The 18,781-nt window shown below is 37.4% G+C and overlaps 1 protein-coding gene across 3 annotated transcripts in view; it reads right to left on the bottom strand.

Moving 5' to 3' along the window:
• WAPL (WAPL cohesin release factor) overlaps window positions 1-18,781 on the bottom strand; it is a 117,914-nt gene that overhangs the window by 64,437 nt on the left and 34,696 nt on the right. For 2 of the 3 annotated variants that reach the window (XM_043983809.1, XM_043983811.1), the window contains one exon: window positions 14,493-14,611. In XM_043983809.1, coding sequence (XP_043839744.1) covers window positions 14,493-14,611 — 119 coding nt within the window. The remainder of the gene's footprint in view (window positions 1-14,492; window positions 14,612-18,781) is intronic. The other variant, XM_043983810.1, reaches the window with a different exon arrangement.

Raw genomic sequence — 18,781 nt, 5'->3', positions numbered from 1 at the left:
GTTATCATAAGTTTCCACTGATTTTATTTTTAGTACTATATTACTGTGGATTTTTATAGCTTAGCATAATTTACACCTGACTTATGAAAACAATACTTCAAAATTTAAGAAGCTTTCCAAGCTTTCTTATTATTCTCTGTATTTCAAGCTGCTTCCTAAAGAACCCAACACATGCATATCCTCTCTTTGGAGGAAACTGGACTATTTCTATTGCAATTCTTTCTTCACCATTTCTGAACCAAAGTAGGTGACAAAGCACTGAATCTGGCATTACTTATTACTCTATTCATATCAGGTGCAGATTGCTGAATGAATAGCCATATTTAATGGGAAACTACGTGCTACAATCCACCTTTGTAAGGTTTTATATCAGTGTGACTCTAAAAAATGCAAGGTAGCATCTCTTTTCTATATGAATAAATATATGGTACTAAGAATATGCAATCATCAATGACTATGCACTCACTCTTTTTAATGTGACTCTTAAGAGAAACACAAAATCTTTGCTACCTTCATAATTAGAAACCTCAAATTGCATTTGATGAAGTAATTCAACATGAAATCTCACAGCTTCAACTAGGATTCATTTTAAAGAACCATTTACTTAAACACTCATCTTTCAAAAAGTATAGAAGAGGGCAGCTAGATGGCGCAGTGGATAGAGCACCAGCCCTGTATTCAGGAGGACCTGAGTTCAAATCCGGCCTTAGACACCTGACACTTACTAGCTGTGTGACCCTGGGCAAGTTACTTAACCCCAATTGCCTCACCAAAAAAAAAAAAAAAATTATAGAAGAGCCATAGCTTAAAAAATGACCTAACAAATCCAATGGAATTTAAATTCAAAACAGACTTAACAGGGGCAGCTAGGTGGCACAGTGGATAAAGCACCGGCCCTGGATTCAGGAGGACCTGAGTTCAAATCTGACCTCAGACACTTGACATTTACTAGCTGTGTGACCCTGGGCAAGTCATTTAACCCCCATTGCCCCACAAAAAAACAAAAACAAAAACAAAAAACTCCAGACTAACAGAAGGGTTACTTTTTAGAAAGGGATTTTTAAAAGCATTTAAGGGGAAGCTAGGTGGCCCAGTGGATAGAGCACCGGCCCTGGAGTCAGGAGGACCTGCGTTCAAATCCGACCTCAGACACTTGACATTTACTAGCTGTGTGACCCTAGGCAAGTCACTTAACCCCAATTGCCTCACCAAAAAAAACCCCCAAACAAACCAAAAAACCAAACAACAAAAAACCCCCCAAAACCAAGCAAACAAACAAAAACAACAAAAAAGCATTTAAACATCCCATCAAAATTAGAACTATTAAAAAATGGTGACCTAATGGGCCATTATCACCTTAAAAGAGCTATCACTTCTGAAATAAAAAACTAAAATTATTCACAATTCTTTAAGAAGCTTAGATACTAGGGGCGGCTAGGTAGCGCAGTGGATGGAGCACAGGCCCTGGAGTCAGGAGTACCTGAGTTCAAAACCGGCCTCAGATGCTTAACACTTACTAGCTGTGTGACCCTGGGCAAGTCACTTAACCCCAATTGCCTCACTAAAAACACACACACACAAACTATTGGGGCAGCTAGGTGGCGCAGTTGATAGAGCACTGGCCCTGGAGTCAGGAGGACCTGAGTCAAATCTGGCCTCAGACACTTAACACTTAATAGCTGTGTGACCCTGGGCAAATCACTTAACCCCAAGTGCCTCACACACACACACACACACACACACACACCCCAAGTCCAATGATTTCTCTTGGTTTCCCTTCCCTGCCCCTAAATAAACTACTATCTTATTCTATGTAATTCCTAAGGACCCCTATCCCTATCCTGAACTCCCTACCCCATTTTCCCAATGACATTAATATTGTTAGTTCTAAAGATTTTGAATTTATCCTTTTTACAAATACAAGTACTATAAGGAAGGAATGTCTCCCAATTACTCACTGAAAAAGAAAATCTTGTTGAAACACTTCCATTTTCCAGTCTTATTGTCTCCTGAAGTTATATTAAGATCCAGAAAAAGAAAAGCTGAGGTTAGTGTTTTCATCCCCTGAGGTTTTTTTAACTAACTTTAGGATATAGTTACCAACATAAATGTATTCTCAGGTCTATACAAGAAGTTAAAAGGATGCTATCCTTTCTTTCTTTCTTTCTTTTTTTTTTTTGTGGAGCAATTGGGGTTAAATGACTTGCCCAGGTTCACACAGCTAGTAAGTGTCTGAGGCCAGATTTGAACTCAGGTATTCCTGAATCCAGGGCTGGTGCTCTATCCACTGCGCCATTTAGCTGCCCCCAAAAGGATGCTATCTTAAAAGCTGTTTTTATTTATGGGCATCACATTTGGCAGTCTTTATAATCATTCTTATCCATGTTAGACCATACATGGTATCTGTAGAGAAAACATTATTTATATTTTCCAGTGGTTAAATACTAAGGGGGGGGGGGGGGAGAGAAGAGGAGAGAGAAGAGTATCTTTCTGATCAAGGTTAAAAATTATAGTAAAATCCCATTATTAAGCTTTAGCAGTGACCTTCCAAAATATGAACTAATATGTAATAGGAACAGTTATATATAAAGGCAGAAACAAAAGAATTTTAGAAATAGAAGACACCTAAACAAGAAAAGTGATTGATCAGTCATCCTCACTTTCCAGATGAGCATATCCAGAAATGTAGAATGATTTTTTCCAAACTATGCAGCTTGTTAGTATAAAAACTAAGATTAAATTCAGTTTTCTTCATTTTTAGTCTTTAGCGTGCTTTCTATTATACCAGATTTTCTAATAATGATTTTACCAAAATGTTGCCTATAAAGCAAAATTCCTTGTAATGAACATTCTGTCTTTCAACTGACATCTATTACAGAACCATTCACCCAAGAGGAAAAAAGTTAGGGGGTGGAGGGGGTGTGTGAGAGAGAAGAGGACACCCAAAAGGCACGGCGGATAGTAGAACAGAGTAGAAATGGAAAGAAGAGTGTAAACATGAACAGCAACACAAGAGTGAATATATGACAGAGAAAAAGATGTCCTACTGGGAATGTTCCAATTTCTCTCTATCCTTCTTGGCAAAATTTTTCTCTCCTCAGAGTAGTGAGTTTGAAATGGATAAAATTAGGTCCATATCACTATTCTCTACTATTATCACAGCCACATCAGTTCCAGAACCCATTACAGCAATTAGAGAAAGTCTATTTTGGGGGCAGGATGGGATAGGACTTCATACATGCTTAAGAGGCCAAAAACCTTTCTTGTAATCTTTCAGTTTTTTTAACTGATGGAGTATTTCAACTTAAAAGCCAAAGAGTCTAAGATATAAAGCTAATATGTTTAAAATAATTCAAAATCATAATACAGGCTTTATGAATATACCCTTTATACTATACTCATGTTCCCTATTGATTAGTTTTCAAGAGATTTACCCTGAAGCTCAATGGTCTGGGCTCTGAAAGTGACTCACTTTATCATCCACACATGTCAGTTATCTTTGAGATTCAATGTACCCTAGGGGGCAGCTAGGTGGTGCAGTGGATAGAAGACCAGCCCTGGAGTCAGGAGGACCTGAGTTCAAATCCCACCTCAGAGACTTGACACTTACTATCTGTGTGACTCTGAGCAAGTCACTTAACCCCAATTGGAGAGAGAGAGAGAGAGAGAGAGAGAGAGTCAAAGTACCCTACCGAGAAAATAAGTACTGCTATCTTTAAAACAGGTTACAGTTTTGATTTGTCCTTTTATTCCTTTTCAAGAAATTACCTATAATTTCTCCTACCCCCAGATCTGTGCTAAAGTTGCTATTTTTTTTAAATCGCTAATTTAAAACAACTTTCTATTAATCTCATTCATGTTCTAACTCAGAGGTCTTCATTGGAAGATGTGATGCCACATATTACCAAGGAAATTCCTGGTCATACGAATAACAAGTTTGTCAAAAGAATGTCTCTCAAAAAAAAAAAAAAAAAGTCTCACCTCACTGATTTTGGAGGTTAGTAATGTTTCCTTGATGTAGCACACAGGACAGTGAAAAAGGTAATATAACATTCAAAATTTGAAACATGAATCACTCCAGAAATTCATGTATTTCTAAGGTACAGAACAAAGAAAAAAATTAGCAAATTTATTAATACTTCAATTCCACAAGTCCTTTGCAGTGGGAAACAAGTTTCAGCTTATATTTCTGGCTTCCTTTTGGAAATAATAAATGAAGTACAATTCTTAAACTTGCTGTGATCAATATGAATTAGTTTCTCTCCTGACACTTCCCTGGGGAACAACAAAAATGCAAAAACTACTGGAAAGGAAGAGAAACCAGATACTCTATGGATGAGAGACACCAGGTCTTAGGGATTGAGGAGATCCTGAAAGGGCCACCTCCTAAAACGGAGCCATTTAGATACCAATCAGGAAGGCATTTAATAAGTTTCGGTGTCCCCAGACCTGACCACAACTGACAATATCAGTCACTCTATTATTCATCCTTAATCTCTTAGAGTTTCGCCCCGTCTATCCCTCTACCCTCTTTTTTATTAAGTCCTGACCCCAAGCCTCAGCAAGGATAAGATACTACCTCTTCCCATTTTTATGCCTACATAAATCCCTTCATTTGTGTTCTTGATGTCAATTCCCCTCCAGGAATCTCCTTGCTTATTCTTATCTTCAATCTCTCCTCAAGTTCACAATCTTTTCCCAAAGACAAAACACACTTATTTACTATGATTATTCCTCATTCTAGTCTTGATTCTTTCTCTCTCACCTGAACCACTTCCAGTTTTGCCCTTCTATAAAAGAAATCAAGAATCAGCCAACAATCATGGATGATGTCCAGATTAGTTGTTAATATATAGATGTTACGTCTCACAGACGTTAACTCTTCACTAATGGTTCACTACAGTGGTCCACTCTAATCCATTCAGCAATAAAATTTTAAGTGAAATTCCATTATAATGCAATATTTCAAGTGAACAAACCCATTCAGTGCTTCAGAATACATTATAGACATGTTTCAATATACAGCAAAATGAATTGAATTAGAAAAGACAATATAGTAACATGATTTATTCACTAAAATACTGGATATTTTTTGCTCTGACATAGTTAAATCAAAATTCCATTCTTACTAAGGCCATTTTAACAAAAACTTATCCTGAAGATCATAGATTATGTAAAATAAATCAGATATACACATATTTAAACACCCATAACTGATTTTACATAATCTAAAACCATCAGAATACATATATACTAAATAAATCACCTAATTTAAAAAGAATGGTATAATCTGTTTTCTTAAAATCTCAATACATGTACCATGTGTATTTTATTTCTATCAGACATCATCTTATTTCTAGATATTCTGAACCAGGAAAAATGAATCCTGCTACATATTATGAAGGAAGAAATAACTAGTTTGACTGGTTAACTGGTTAACATGTGTAGATAATAGGCAAAAAAAAATGAGAACAATCCCCACCTCTATGCCATCCAATCAAAAAAAGGGTGCCAACATTTTTAGGAGTAGCAGGATCTCAAAGCTATTAACGGGCAGAAGGCTCTCTGGTTCAATACATTTCAGTTCTATAGTTCATGATTGCTTCACTTTTGCTACAGTCAGAAAAATAAGAAATGAACAGGAACCAAGAGAGAAAATGGAAAGAAAGTATCATGGAACTGGTTATTTCTAGAAACAGGCCCTGTATGTGAACACTAGAGAGATGGTGGATATGTGTATATGTGTGTGTGTGTGTGTGTGTGTGTTTCTGAAGAGGAAGGGTGGGACAATAGGGCTATTTTCACAATGCAAATTGAAATTAATGTGCCTTAGAGATTATGTCCATTGATGTTCCCAATAATTTTATTTTCCTAATGGAAAAACCAGAAAATCCCAAAACTTTTTTGGAAGTTATACTCACTATTTTTTTTACAAGAAACCCCCCCCCCAAATGATCCCAAGATTTTCCCAACAACTTCTAATATATTTCAAAAAATACTAAAGTAACAGCAAACTACATTTTGAGAACAACTCAATCTTCATCTCAAATTTAGCAGCTCTGAAAACATTTACATCAAGACAGGATGCCGGACAAAATGATCACCAGAAGTGGTGATCCAAAAAGATACGTGACCTAACTATGAAAAGTCATATCATAAACAAATTAGAGGAGCAAGAACAAATTACCTTTCAAATATATGGAGGGGTGAGTTTGTGACTAAATAAGTGACACAGGGGGCAGCTAGGTGTTGCAGTGGATAGAGCACCAGCCCTGCATTCAGGAGGACTCCAGGTCAAATCCAGCCTCAGACACTTAACAATTACTAGCTGTGCGACCCTGGGCAAGTCACTTAACCCCAATTGCCTCACCAAAAAAACCCCCCAAAAACAAAAAAAGAAGTGACACAGGGGCTACAGAAAAGAAAAAAAAATGGTAAGTTTTGATCATATAAAATTTTAAGTTTCTGCACAAATTTAATATAGTAAAAATTAGAAGGGAAACAGGTTAATTATCAAAAAGATCGGGGCAGCTCGGTGGTGCATTGCATAGAGCACCGGACCTGGAATCAGGAGGACCTGAGTTCAAATCCGGCCTCAGACACTTACTAGCTGTGTGACCCTGGGCAAGTCACTTAACCCCAACTGCCTCACTAATAATAATAATAATAAATTAATTATTTTTAAAAATCTACATAATTTTTTTTTGTTAAAAGTTTCAGGTCTAACATATATAAAAAATTGATTCAAATCTAGAAGATTAAAAGCCATTACCCAGGGGCACCTAGGTGGCGCAGTAGATAAAGCACTGGCCCTGGAGTCAGGAGTTCCTGAGTTCAAATCTGGCCTCAGACACTTGACACTTACTAGCTGTGTGACCCTGGGCAAGTCACTTAACCCCATTGTCCCGCCAACAAAAAAAAAAAAAAAAAGCCATTACCCAACAGATAAAACTTCAAAGTATACAAGGAAGAAATCCAATCTATCAACAATTCTGTGAAAAGACGCTCCAAATCACTAAAAGAAACACAAATTAAAGCAATGTTGAGGTTCCATCTCCTATTTATCAAAATGGCAAAGGAACAAAAGAGCAAAGTGGCATGTTGAAGGGAATATGGGACTAGTACACCCCTTATGGAGCTGTAAACTGGTCCAGCCAATCTGGAAAAAAACTTATAACTTATGCCCACAAAGTCACCAAACTGTGATAGTCTTTAATCGAGATATACTACTACTACTAGACTCCTGCACCAAAGAAATCAAAGAAATATGTACAAAAAAATTTCATAGTAGCTATTTTTATGGCAACCCAAAATTGAAGAATCAGGAGGTACTTTCCTATTAGGGAATAGATAAAGAAATTGTAGCTTTTTGAATAGAATATTGCTGTGCTATCTTTATGAACTGATAGACTGAAGTGAGTAGAATTAAAATTTATATATTATAAAGAAAAAACTTTAGAACTCTGCGAATGATAAACCACAAGTCCAAAAGAATGAAGATGGGGAGGTGATGAATTTAAAATGCAGAATGAGATATTTATGGCCATGGCTAATGTGGGAATTTCTTTTGCTGTACTTTATACATATATGATAAGAAATTTTGCTCAACGAGGAGAGATAGTTAATAAAATCCTTGTTACTTAAAAAAAATTAAACTAATAAATTATTTCAATGTCTGGACACGAAACCATAGCGCACATCTAGATGTCAACTGTGTCCAATGGAAATGTATCTTCCATGTGGATTGTTCCAAAAATAGCTATATTTTAATGATAAATAGGCAGCTAGGTGGCACAGTAGATAAGAGTGCCAGGCCCAGAGGCAGGAAGACTCATCTTCCTGGGTTCAAATCTGGCCTCAGAAACTTACTAGCTGACTCTGGTCAAGTCACTTAAACACTGTTTGCCTTAGTTTCGTCATCTGTATAATGAGCTGAAGAAGGAAAAGGCAAATGATTCCAGTATCTTTGCTAAATGGGGTCATGGAAGAATCAGACACAATTGATATTTAATGTTAGCTTTTGTTTCCTCTAGACTGCATATCCATCATTTTAAGAAACCATTGTTCTGAAGTCCCAATATTATACTCATCTTTCAGACCATACCAATATCCCCCTTCAAAATCATACAAGTTTTAGAAAATGGGGGAGCAAAATGGTGGATTAACAGGAAAAGGTACAACTCAACTCTCTTCCAAAAAGATCTAGAAAATGCAGTAGAACCAATCCTGACTGATTATTAAGTTTAAGTAAGTGAAATTAAAGTTATATGAAGAGGAGGAGATATGGGTAACACCTGAAACACACCTGAACCAACAGAACACACACACACACACACACACACACACACACGCGCGCGCCCAGAAATACAGAAAGTAAAGGTGAGAGAAGGGAATGAAATGAAGGAGCAGATTAGTCCAAAGTAAAACAAACAATAATTAAGGATAAACAAAAACATTTATAGCAGCTCTTTTTGTGGTGGCAAAGAACTGGAAACTCAGGGGATACCCCTCAATCGGGGAAATGAACGAACAAGTTATGGGATACAAATGAGATATTTCATTATAATAACAGGTTAGTTTCAGAAAAACCTCATATAAAATGATGCAGAATGAAAAGAGCAGAACCAGGATTACAAATTATATACAATGACAGTATCATAAAAACGAACAACTTTGAAAGACTTCACCGATCAGTTTATAATCAACCATAATTATAGAGGACTCACGATCAAACATATTATCCAACTCCTGAGAGATCAAAGATTCGAAGTGCAAAATGAGATGACGTTTTTGCAAGTGGTAAATGTGCAAATTTGTTTTGCTTGACTACTTATCTATAACAGAGGCTTCGTTTTTCTTTCTCAGTTGGGAGGGATTGGAGAAAAAGAAGTTTGATTTTTGCTGATTGAAAAAAATAATAAAAAAAGAAAAGAACAAATTTAAAAGTTGATGCTATGTTCACTGAAATTGCTCGCCTTGTTTTACAAGATTTTTTTCTGGCAGTTTTACATATCAAGAAGATGTATATACATCTGTTTATTTAATTATGAATGTCTCATGCCTATTTTAAATGCTATCCTTCCTAAAACAGACAATAAGCTTTTTAGCTAAGGAATAAAACTACAACTCTAATCCAGCTTAATGTAGGTCATACCAAAGCTGTGGATAAGATTTCAGAGATTTTTTTTTTTTTATAACCTGATAACCTCTACCTTTGTAGTATCACTAAGTATCCTGACCAAAATTTCTAATTGGACCTTATTCAACTCCTTTCTTTATGAATAAAAAGTAGCATGTCACATCAGCTAGAAGGCCAAGAAGATACGCGTTAAAGTTATTTAACCAATCAATGCTCTAAAGAACTGATTCTAAATGGCAGAAAAAAGTGCCAATTTCCATCAGTAGAGTTACCTCATCTAACGTCCCCTAAAACTGGGTCCAGTTCTTATTTATGCATGAAAAATAAACTGATTAAGTACAAATTCTTATATCTAAACAAAACAAAAAGAGACATTCCTTTTTCCTTCCACACAAATCTTAATTTTCAGTTTCAACTTTTATTTACCACACATGTATTGGGTTTAAAAAAAAAATTCCTGCATGTTTTCCACACTTAAAAATAGCTAGTTATTAGCTGGAAATTTCCTTTCCTCTCTACTAAAGGAGTTGTCTGTTTCCTAAAAAGTATGTTGTTGTACCATTGCATAAATCAACCATAATTTGAGCCTTTTTTTGTCTTCATATTTAACTGAGTACATGCCAGAGCAAAAGCCCCACTTTAAACACAGAGAAATGGTCCATATTCTCTTAGATGTTAGTTTCCACCAGATGGCTTCTTATTCCTGATTCTGAAGGCTTCTAAAGGCCTTTTAAACCAGATGTCACCATGCAATTGAAAACTACCCTTCAGGGGATCTACAAAGAGCTCTTCCACCTTTCATGAAAACTTACCAAAAAGGCATTTTTTAGGAGAGATGTTGCAGCACATCAGAAGAGCACTGGATTGATCCAGGAGATCTTGTGTCTTCTGCTTCTGCCTTTACCACTTACTGAAGTTTAACTTTATCAAATTCTTCATTAAAAAGTGGGGGCTAGGGGCAGCTAGGTGGCACAGTGGATAGAGCACCGGCCCTTGAAGTCAGGAGGACCTGAGTTCAAATCCGGCCTCAGACACTTAACACTTACTAGCTGTGTGACCCTGGGCAAGTCACTTAACCCCAATTGCCTCACTAAAAAAAAAAAAAGTGGGGGTTAGGGGGCAGCTAGATGGCACAGTGGATAAAGTACTAGCCCTGGATTCAGGAGGACCTGAGTCCAAATCCTGCCTCAGACACTTGACACTTACTAGCTGTGTGACCCTGAGGAAGTCACTTAATCCTCACTGCCCCTTGTGAGGAAAACAGAAACCACAAGACCATACTCAAAAACTATATGTACTAAGCATGTGTGCATTCACAGACATGTATGCACACGCAACAACAAAAAACCATTTCCCTCCCATGTCCAGACTATGTGAAGAAGACACAGCTTCTATTACTGATGACCAACATAAGAGCATAGCAATTCCAGTAATAAGGACTTTTGTTTAGCTATATCAAAAAGAATTATAATACTGAGCTGGGTATTTTTGGAGGAGCAACCTGGTCTTGATATTTAACAGAAGTGTAATTTTTGCTATTCAAGTCCTTAAATGGAATAATTTTCTTTCCCATACTTAAGCAGATGTGGACATGATACTTTCCTAAAAAGTTATCTCATTTTTAGTGAAACCTTTTGTTTTTGTATCACATATATCCAGGAAGTTATTCCTTGTTTTTTTTTTTTTTTTTGCGGGGCAATCAGGGATGTGAATTGGCCAGGGTAACACAGCTAGTAAGTGTCAAGTGTCTGAGGCCAGATTTAAATTCAAATCTTCCTGAATCCAGGGCTGGTGTTTTATCCATTGTGCCACCTAGCTGCCCCCAAGATATTCCTTGTTAACCGAAATTAAAAGAGCTGAGCAACCAACATACTGACCATGTATGCCAATGTGCAACAATCCCCTATTTTGCAAAGTCACGATATTTATAGCCTTTTTTCCCCAGTGCAACAAACATTTTATTTTTTCCAGTTACATGTAAGGGTAGTTTTCAATATTCATTTTCATAAGACTTAGAGTTCCAAATTTTTCTCCCTCCCTCCCTTTTCCTCCCCCCTCCACAAGACAAGACATCAACCAATCCACAAGTGTTCTTTTTATCAGTTCTTTCTATGGGGGTGGATAGTATGCTTCGTCATTAGTTCCTTGGGTTTGTCCTGGATCATTGTATTGCTGAGAGTAGTCAACTCATTCACAATTGCCCTTCGAGGGGGCAGCTAGGTGGCACAGTGGATAAAGCACTGGCCTTGGATTCAGGAGGACCTCAGTTCAAATCCAGCCTCAGACACTTGAAACTTAACTAGCTGTGTGACCCTGGGCAAGTCACTTAACCCTCATTGCCCTGCAAAAATTAAAAAAAAAAACAAACCACCACCTACAACACAATTTCTCATTGAACAATACCACTGTCACTATGCACAATGTCCTCCCAGTCCTGCTCAATTCACTATACATCAGTTCATATGAGTCTTTCCAGGTTATTCCACTACAATCATATACCACAGGCCAGGCAAGTGAAGAACCTGCTCCTCCTTAAATCATACCACCTGGGACCTTCTGAAGCTTGGGACAGTGCAGCCTAGAAACAATGCCCCACGTTAAGGAGCTAAGAGTCAAGTCAAAGAAAGGCAAGATGAGCAGTCAGAGAAAGGTGAAGACCATAGAAAGTTTCTTTGGTGACAAAGAAAATCGAGGTGCACCCTCAGAGGAAGATGTCAACGTCAGGGCCCTGATATTTAAAGCTTCCGAGAAAAATATGAATTGGCCTCATGCCACAGAGGCACTCAAAAAGAACTTCGAAGATAAAGTTAGAGAGGTAGAGGAAAAAAATGGAAAGAGAAATGAACGTGATGCAGAAAAGACATGAGAAAAAAGTCAAGAGCTTGAAAAGCCAAAATGGCCAAATGGAAAAGGAGGTACGAAAGCTTCTCTGACAAAAATAACTGCCTAAGAATTAGGATTGAACAAATGGAAGCTAGTGACTATATGAGAAATCAAGACACAATAAAGCAAATCCAAATGAATTAAAAAAAAAAAATAGAGGGCAATGTGAAATATCTTCTTGGAAAAACTGCTGACCTAGAAAATAGGTCCAGGAGAGATGATTTGAAAATTATTGATCTACCTGAAAACCATGATCAAGAAAAGAGCTTAGACATCATCTTCCAAAAAATTGTCAGGGAAAACTGCCCTGATATTCTAGAAACAGAAGGTAAAATAGAAATTGAAAGAATCCACTGATCACCTCCTGAAAGAGATCCCAAAAGGAAAACTCTCAGGAATATTATAACCAAATTCCAGAACTCCCAGGTCAAGGAGAAAATATCACAAGCTGCCAAAAAGAAAGAACTCAAGTACTGTGGAGCCCCAGTCAGGATAGCACAGGATCTAGCAGCTTCTACATTAAAGGACCGGAGGGCATGGAATATGATATTCCAGAGGGCAAAGGAATTGGGATTACAACCAAGAATCACCTACCCAGCAAAACTGAGTGTATTCTTTCAGAGAAAAAAATGGGACTTCAATGAAAAAGAGGACTTTCAGGTATTTGTGATGAAAAGACCTGAACTGAATGGCAAATCTGACTTTCAAATACAAGACCCTAGAGAACCATAAAAAATTGGAGTTGGGGGACACAGCTGGGGTCATACAGTGGGTTAGTGTCTTCTGTCTAAGGCAGGGTTTTGGCTGGGGTCATCCTGGGTCCAGGGTGGATGCTTTGTCCACTGTATCACCTAGCTGTCCCATGATGACATCTTTAGGATAAAATTGAGGGGTGAGAGGAATACACTGTGGGGGAAGGAGGAAGGGCAGAGGTAGCATGGGGTGAAATCTCACATGAAAGAAAACAGGAAAGGGCTTATGGGGGGGGGGGGACCCAGAGATGGGGGATAGTAAATGAATTTTACACTGATCAGAATGGGCTCAAAGACCTTAATCTCATCAGAGTTGCCTCAAGGAGGGATTAACATACACACTCAATTGGGTGGAGTAATCTATCTAACCCTGCAGGAAAATAGGAGGAGTAGGGGATAAAGAGGAAGGGGCAAAAGAAGGGAGGGGACAGACAGAAGCAAATCCCTTTTGAAGAGGGATAAGGTAAAAGAAAATGGATAATAAATATCATGGGGAAGGGAATAGGATGGAGAGAAACAACAGTAATCATGAAAAAAGAGAAAAGGGCGGAAAATTGTACAAAAAATATTTATAGCAACTCTTTGTGGTGGCTAAGGATTGGGAATCAAGGGAATGTCCCTCAATTGAGGAACGACCGAAGAAGCAAAGTCATGATTTTTAATGATTCAACAGTAGTCTAAAGATGTTGTACCATCAATGTTTTGTATTTCATATTTTAAAAGTATTATTCAGATACCCAGTTTATGTTATTAAAGACCTAAACTAAAATGATTCTTCATCCAAAACTAATTTTAAACATTGCTTTCTAAATCATTTATAACAACTGCTTCCCCCTACCTCTGCCCCCAAAATATCATCTTAAATATTATTAAATGAAAAATACTGTAAGAACATAGATTTAAAAGCTAGAAAAAGACCTTAAAGACTATGTAGTCCAATAAGATCATTTGAAACTTCATTTACATTTGTGCCCGTGTTCACAATCACGCTCTCACATACAAACTCATGCACATTCACCAAGCACTAAGTGATCCTCAATAGCCCACTCAGCCCCATTTGGAGCAAAGCTGCCTTTATAAATTGCTCTCTGGTCACTTTAAGTTTTCCAGACCAATAACATCAAATGTCTAGGTCCCTTCCTCTACCTCAAAATTAAAAAAAAAAATCATTTATGTAGGGCTCTCAAATGTCCACTTTCCCCATAACCATGTACGTACATACACACACCACCATATAATTCTGCCCAAAGCTAACTGTCCTCCCTCTACTTACATGATTCTACAATTAATCAATGACCAATGACTTCCCTAGGCCAAATGAACACTTCATGTACTTTTAATAAACACATTATGTGTGGAGGAATTACTCATACAAGAAACACTCTTGGAAGCCGGCATAAAAAGATACAGAAAAAAAAAGGATAAAATCAAGACTCAATTGAGTCTCTTTCAATAAGACAACTTGAAAAGGGGATAATGTCACAAATTTTAAGTTCTATAAGTTTAAATAAAAAGTTCACTAAAAATTTTAAGCAAAACCATGCTTGTCTATTTTAAAACTTATAATATCTATAGGAATCATATGCAAAACATTTCATCCTATACCATGACAAGCTTCTAAGAAATCTGAACTTTTTTAAAAAGCAAAGAAAAAAAAAAAAAGGTGGGGGGTGCACGCACAGTTTCAAAGAACAAACAAAACTGCTAATAGTACTTACTCGTTTGGGGCCACTGAAAATCTTCCTCGTGTTTTCCTTTGATTTATCTCCTTGTTTATTTGTGGTCTTCTTTATGTTTCCAGGCACACCAGGTGAATCCTCTGAAAAGCCCAAAAGATCTGCAATGGTAATTCACAACCAGCAAATTCTACCAGTTTAATTATCTAATAAATAAAATAATTACTATGAAGAAATATGAAGACAGAAAGAAATGTAGAAGTGGCTTTTATTATACATGGCTAGCGATACAAGGAATCGCATTTATTTTTAGTGGGGGCAGGGGGTTCATACTTAACCCTTTCCTTTGTAAGAAAAACAATTAGGCAAATACAAGGAATACAATGACCATATCTAGCAAAGTAAACATTTTGACCTAGCAGTCCTCCACTTCCACAGCCTCTCATAGCAAGAAAAAAGCAACCTGAGGCCAAGGAGGCCTCAAAGAAAACACAAGGGTTTCACTTTACATCTCTCTATAGAAAAAACATGACAGTGGATAGAGTTACTGAGTTAAAAATATAGTTCTTATCAATCTCTCCACCACCTGCCAATCTCTAAGACTACAGCAACTCCTGAACACTCAACTTACTAAATTATAGACCAGAGGGTTTGGGTTCTGTTCTATATGCAGAGGGGAATTCCTACACAAAGGCATTTATATCTATACTTACACTATATTACATTACTCACACATACACAAGCACGCACGCACTCTGCAAGGGAAGGAGGGGTACAGGGGTGTCTGGATAGAGCAAACTATGTCTACCAATCTACAAATCCTACCTAGTCTAACTGAGCTGCCTGGTATACTACTGGGCACTAAGGAAGTGACTTTTCTCCAGGTCTTTCTGACTCCAACATGGATGGGTTTTCTATTTACTATAGCATTCTACATCCCATATTCAGATAATACAACACAATTGGGGACACCAATTCTAAAGAGTTTTTTTTCTTTTTTAAAAATGAAAAACATTTATGAAAAGCAGGAAAATTAAAATTGGTGATTCACTCAGCCTTAACCCTGAAAAAATCTGGCAACATGTTTTGTTATGGCCAGGATAACAGGGTCTATAAGCCACTTTGGCAAATGTGCCCATCGAACCATTACATTTAGTCTCCCAAAAGTAATAAAACATAAGAGACAGTCAGTAAGCTACAGTGGCAAGGGCATTAGTTATAGAGTCAGGGGACCTAAATTCAATTAAACCCCATATCATGATTTGTGTCTGGTATGACCCATGCAACTCGGTTTCTTCATCTGTAAATAAAATTAAACCAGATAGTCTTTGAAGTCCCTTCCAGCTCTAAATGCATGATCCTGTGAATTTTGACAAAATGCATACTATAATCTTAAGTTAATTAATGTACCCTCCAAGGCAATATAGAATTTTAATTACTATCAAAAAAGAAAAATCTAAATCTTTGTATAGTCTTAATTTTGAGTAATTTAGTACTGTTTTTATGGAAGATTTTAAAATAGTAAAACAATATGGCAGGGTGAAGCTAGATGGCGCAGTGGATAAAGCACCAGCCCTGGATTCAGAGGACCTGAGTTCAAATCTGGCCTCAGACACTTGACAATTACTAGCTGTGTGACCCTGGGTAAGTCACTTAACCCCCACTGCCCCTCAAAAAACAAACAAAAAACCAAAAACCAATATGACAGATTTTCAATAATGTTTGGTCTCCCCTACTCAAATATTTCCTCATTCCAATCCATCTTCTACTCAGCAATCATGTTTTTCCTGAAGCAAGTCTTCTCATCTTGTCACTTCCCCTTCAATAAACTCTAGTGGCTCACTTTCACCTCTAGGAGCCAATATAAAATCTCGTTTGGTTTTTAACCCCTTCACACCCAGGCCCCTTCCTACCTTTCCAGTTTTTAACAGTATTCAGCCCTTCAGCACACTACCATCCTGTGACACTGGTCTCCTTGCTGTTCCTCATCCAGAATACTCCACTCATGACTCTATTTTTACTGGCTAGCACCCATACATGGAACTATCTCCTTCCTCATTTCCACTTCCTTGACTTCCTTCAAGTCCCAGCTCAAATCACACATGCTATAAGAAGCCTTTCCCAGTTCCCCATAATGCTAGTGCCTTCCTTCTACTGATAATCTCCAATTTATGCCACATACAGGTTGTCTACATAGTTTTTACATGTCTCCCCGATTAAAATGTAAGCTCAAACTGCCATTTGACTTTGTATTCCCAGTGCTTAGCACGATGCCTGGCACATAGTAGGTACTTAATGTTTGTTAACTGTATTAAAACTCACTATGTACCTCTTTTTCCTCACGAGTTGCAGTAGCTGAAAAATGATACTTCACTATCTAATAACTTTCTCCTGATGGGTCACTCCCTTAATTCAAGATAGGCAGGTCTTTCAAGAGAAAATCTCTTGCCAGGAAATCTTTCTAGTTTATTATGGCATACAGAGCTTATTTACACTATACTTGCACAGTTGTAAAGAACCTGGAGTAATTTCCATGCCAAGCTGAGAGAGCACCTAGCTTCCCTTGATAAATGCAAATCACCTAAGCCAGATGAACTACATCCTCAGGTCCAGAGAAAAGGGGTCAATGTGACTTTCAAGCCACAGTTAGTGCTGTAGGAAAGGTTGTGGAAGACAGAAAGGTACCATAAGAATGGAAAGGGCCAAATGTTCCAATTTTCTAAAAAAAGGAAGAGAGAAGAATCTTTAAATCTAAGTCATGTAGAATAGACTACTAAAGAGATTGTTGGTGATTTGTCATTTGTCCTTCCTTCCACATCAAGATAAAAAAGTGGTGATTAACAAGAGCCAACATGGCTTTACCAAGAACAGGTGATACCAGAGTAACTTTATTTCCCTTTTTCACAGGAAATGTTAAGGACATAGTTTAATCTAGATTTTAGCAAAACTTTTGATAAATTACCTCATACTATTCTTGTGGAGAAGGTGGAGAGGTGTGGATTAGACAATAATATAATCAGATGGATTCAGAACCAGCTTAATTAATAGCTAGTAGAGTTATACAGTAATTTTTAATGATTCAACATCAATGTGGCAGAAAATTTCTAGTGGAGAATCCCAATGATTTGTACTTGGTTCTATTTTACATTTTTATCTGTGACCTAGATCGAAGCTTCTTAAACTGTGGATTTGTGACCATGTAACTGAATGTGGGGGTAGCAAAATATCTGGCAACAGTAAAAAGTTATCTATACCTATTTTATATACCTATAAACCCAGGAATGTGTAAAAATTTCTTGGGTGAAAAGGAGTTGCAACTGGAAAAAGTGTAAGAAGCCCTAACCTTGATCAAGACAGAGATAGCAAATTCATGGCAGATTGGCAGATGACAAAGTTTGGAGGAATAGCTAACAACACTTTAGCCTAAGTGAAGATCCAAAAAAATCTTGACTGGCTGGAGCACTGGAATAAATCTAATAAGATAAAACCCAATAAGGATAAATGCAAAACATTATTCTGAGGCACAAAATGTCATCTCCATAAGGATAAGGTGGGAGAAGCATGGTAAATTAGCAGCTGTCTTGAAAATGATCAAGTTTTTAGTGAACTGCAAGCTCAGTAAGTCGGTAGTGTGATGTGGCAAGTCAAAAAGTTAATGTAACTTTGGGTTGTGTGAAGAAAGGCATCACTTCCAGATGCCCCAGTCAGATCTCATCTAGGGTACTGTACTGAGTTTTAGATTCAATTTTGAGCAGGATGCTGATAAATTATAGAGAGTTTAAGAGACCCAACCATAGTGCTAAGAGTCCTTAATTCTATTTCCCCTAAGAACAAGCTTAAAGAAAATGAAGATCTTATGGGCAGCTAGGTGGCAGAGTTGATAGAGCACCAGCCCTGGATTCAGGAGGACCTGAGTTCAAATCCGGCCTCAGACCCTTGACACTTACTAGCTGTGTGACCCTGGGCAAATCACTTAACCCAATTGCCTCACCAAAAAAGAAAAAAGAAAATGAAGATGTTTATCCTGAGAAGACTGCTCAGAGGGGGAAATGATAGCCATTTTTAGAGATTAGACTTGTTTTGCCCTAATGGTCACAATGGGGCACAATTGGTAAAAGTTGCAAAGAGGCCATTTGAGGTTTAATAACAATTAGAACTGTCCCAAAGTGGAATGGGTTGTCTCAGAAAAGTTAGGTTCCGCCTCCTTCCGGACAGAAGACTTGATGCATATGATACAGTGGGAATTCCTTTCAGATATGGGTTGAACTAGATGGCAGTGGTCCCTTCCAAATCTCAAATTCTATGATTATTAGATCGCATACATATCATAA

Source organism: Dromiciops gliroides, chromosome 2 (assembly GCF_019393635.1).
Source record: "Dromiciops gliroides isolate mDroGli1 chromosome 2, mDroGli1.pri, whole genome shotgun sequence".
NCBI classification, from domain to species: domain Eukaryota; kingdom Metazoa; phylum Chordata; class Mammalia; order Microbiotheria; family Microbiotheriidae; genus Dromiciops; species Dromiciops gliroides.
This window is presented reverse-complemented; position numbering and strand designations above follow the sequence as displayed.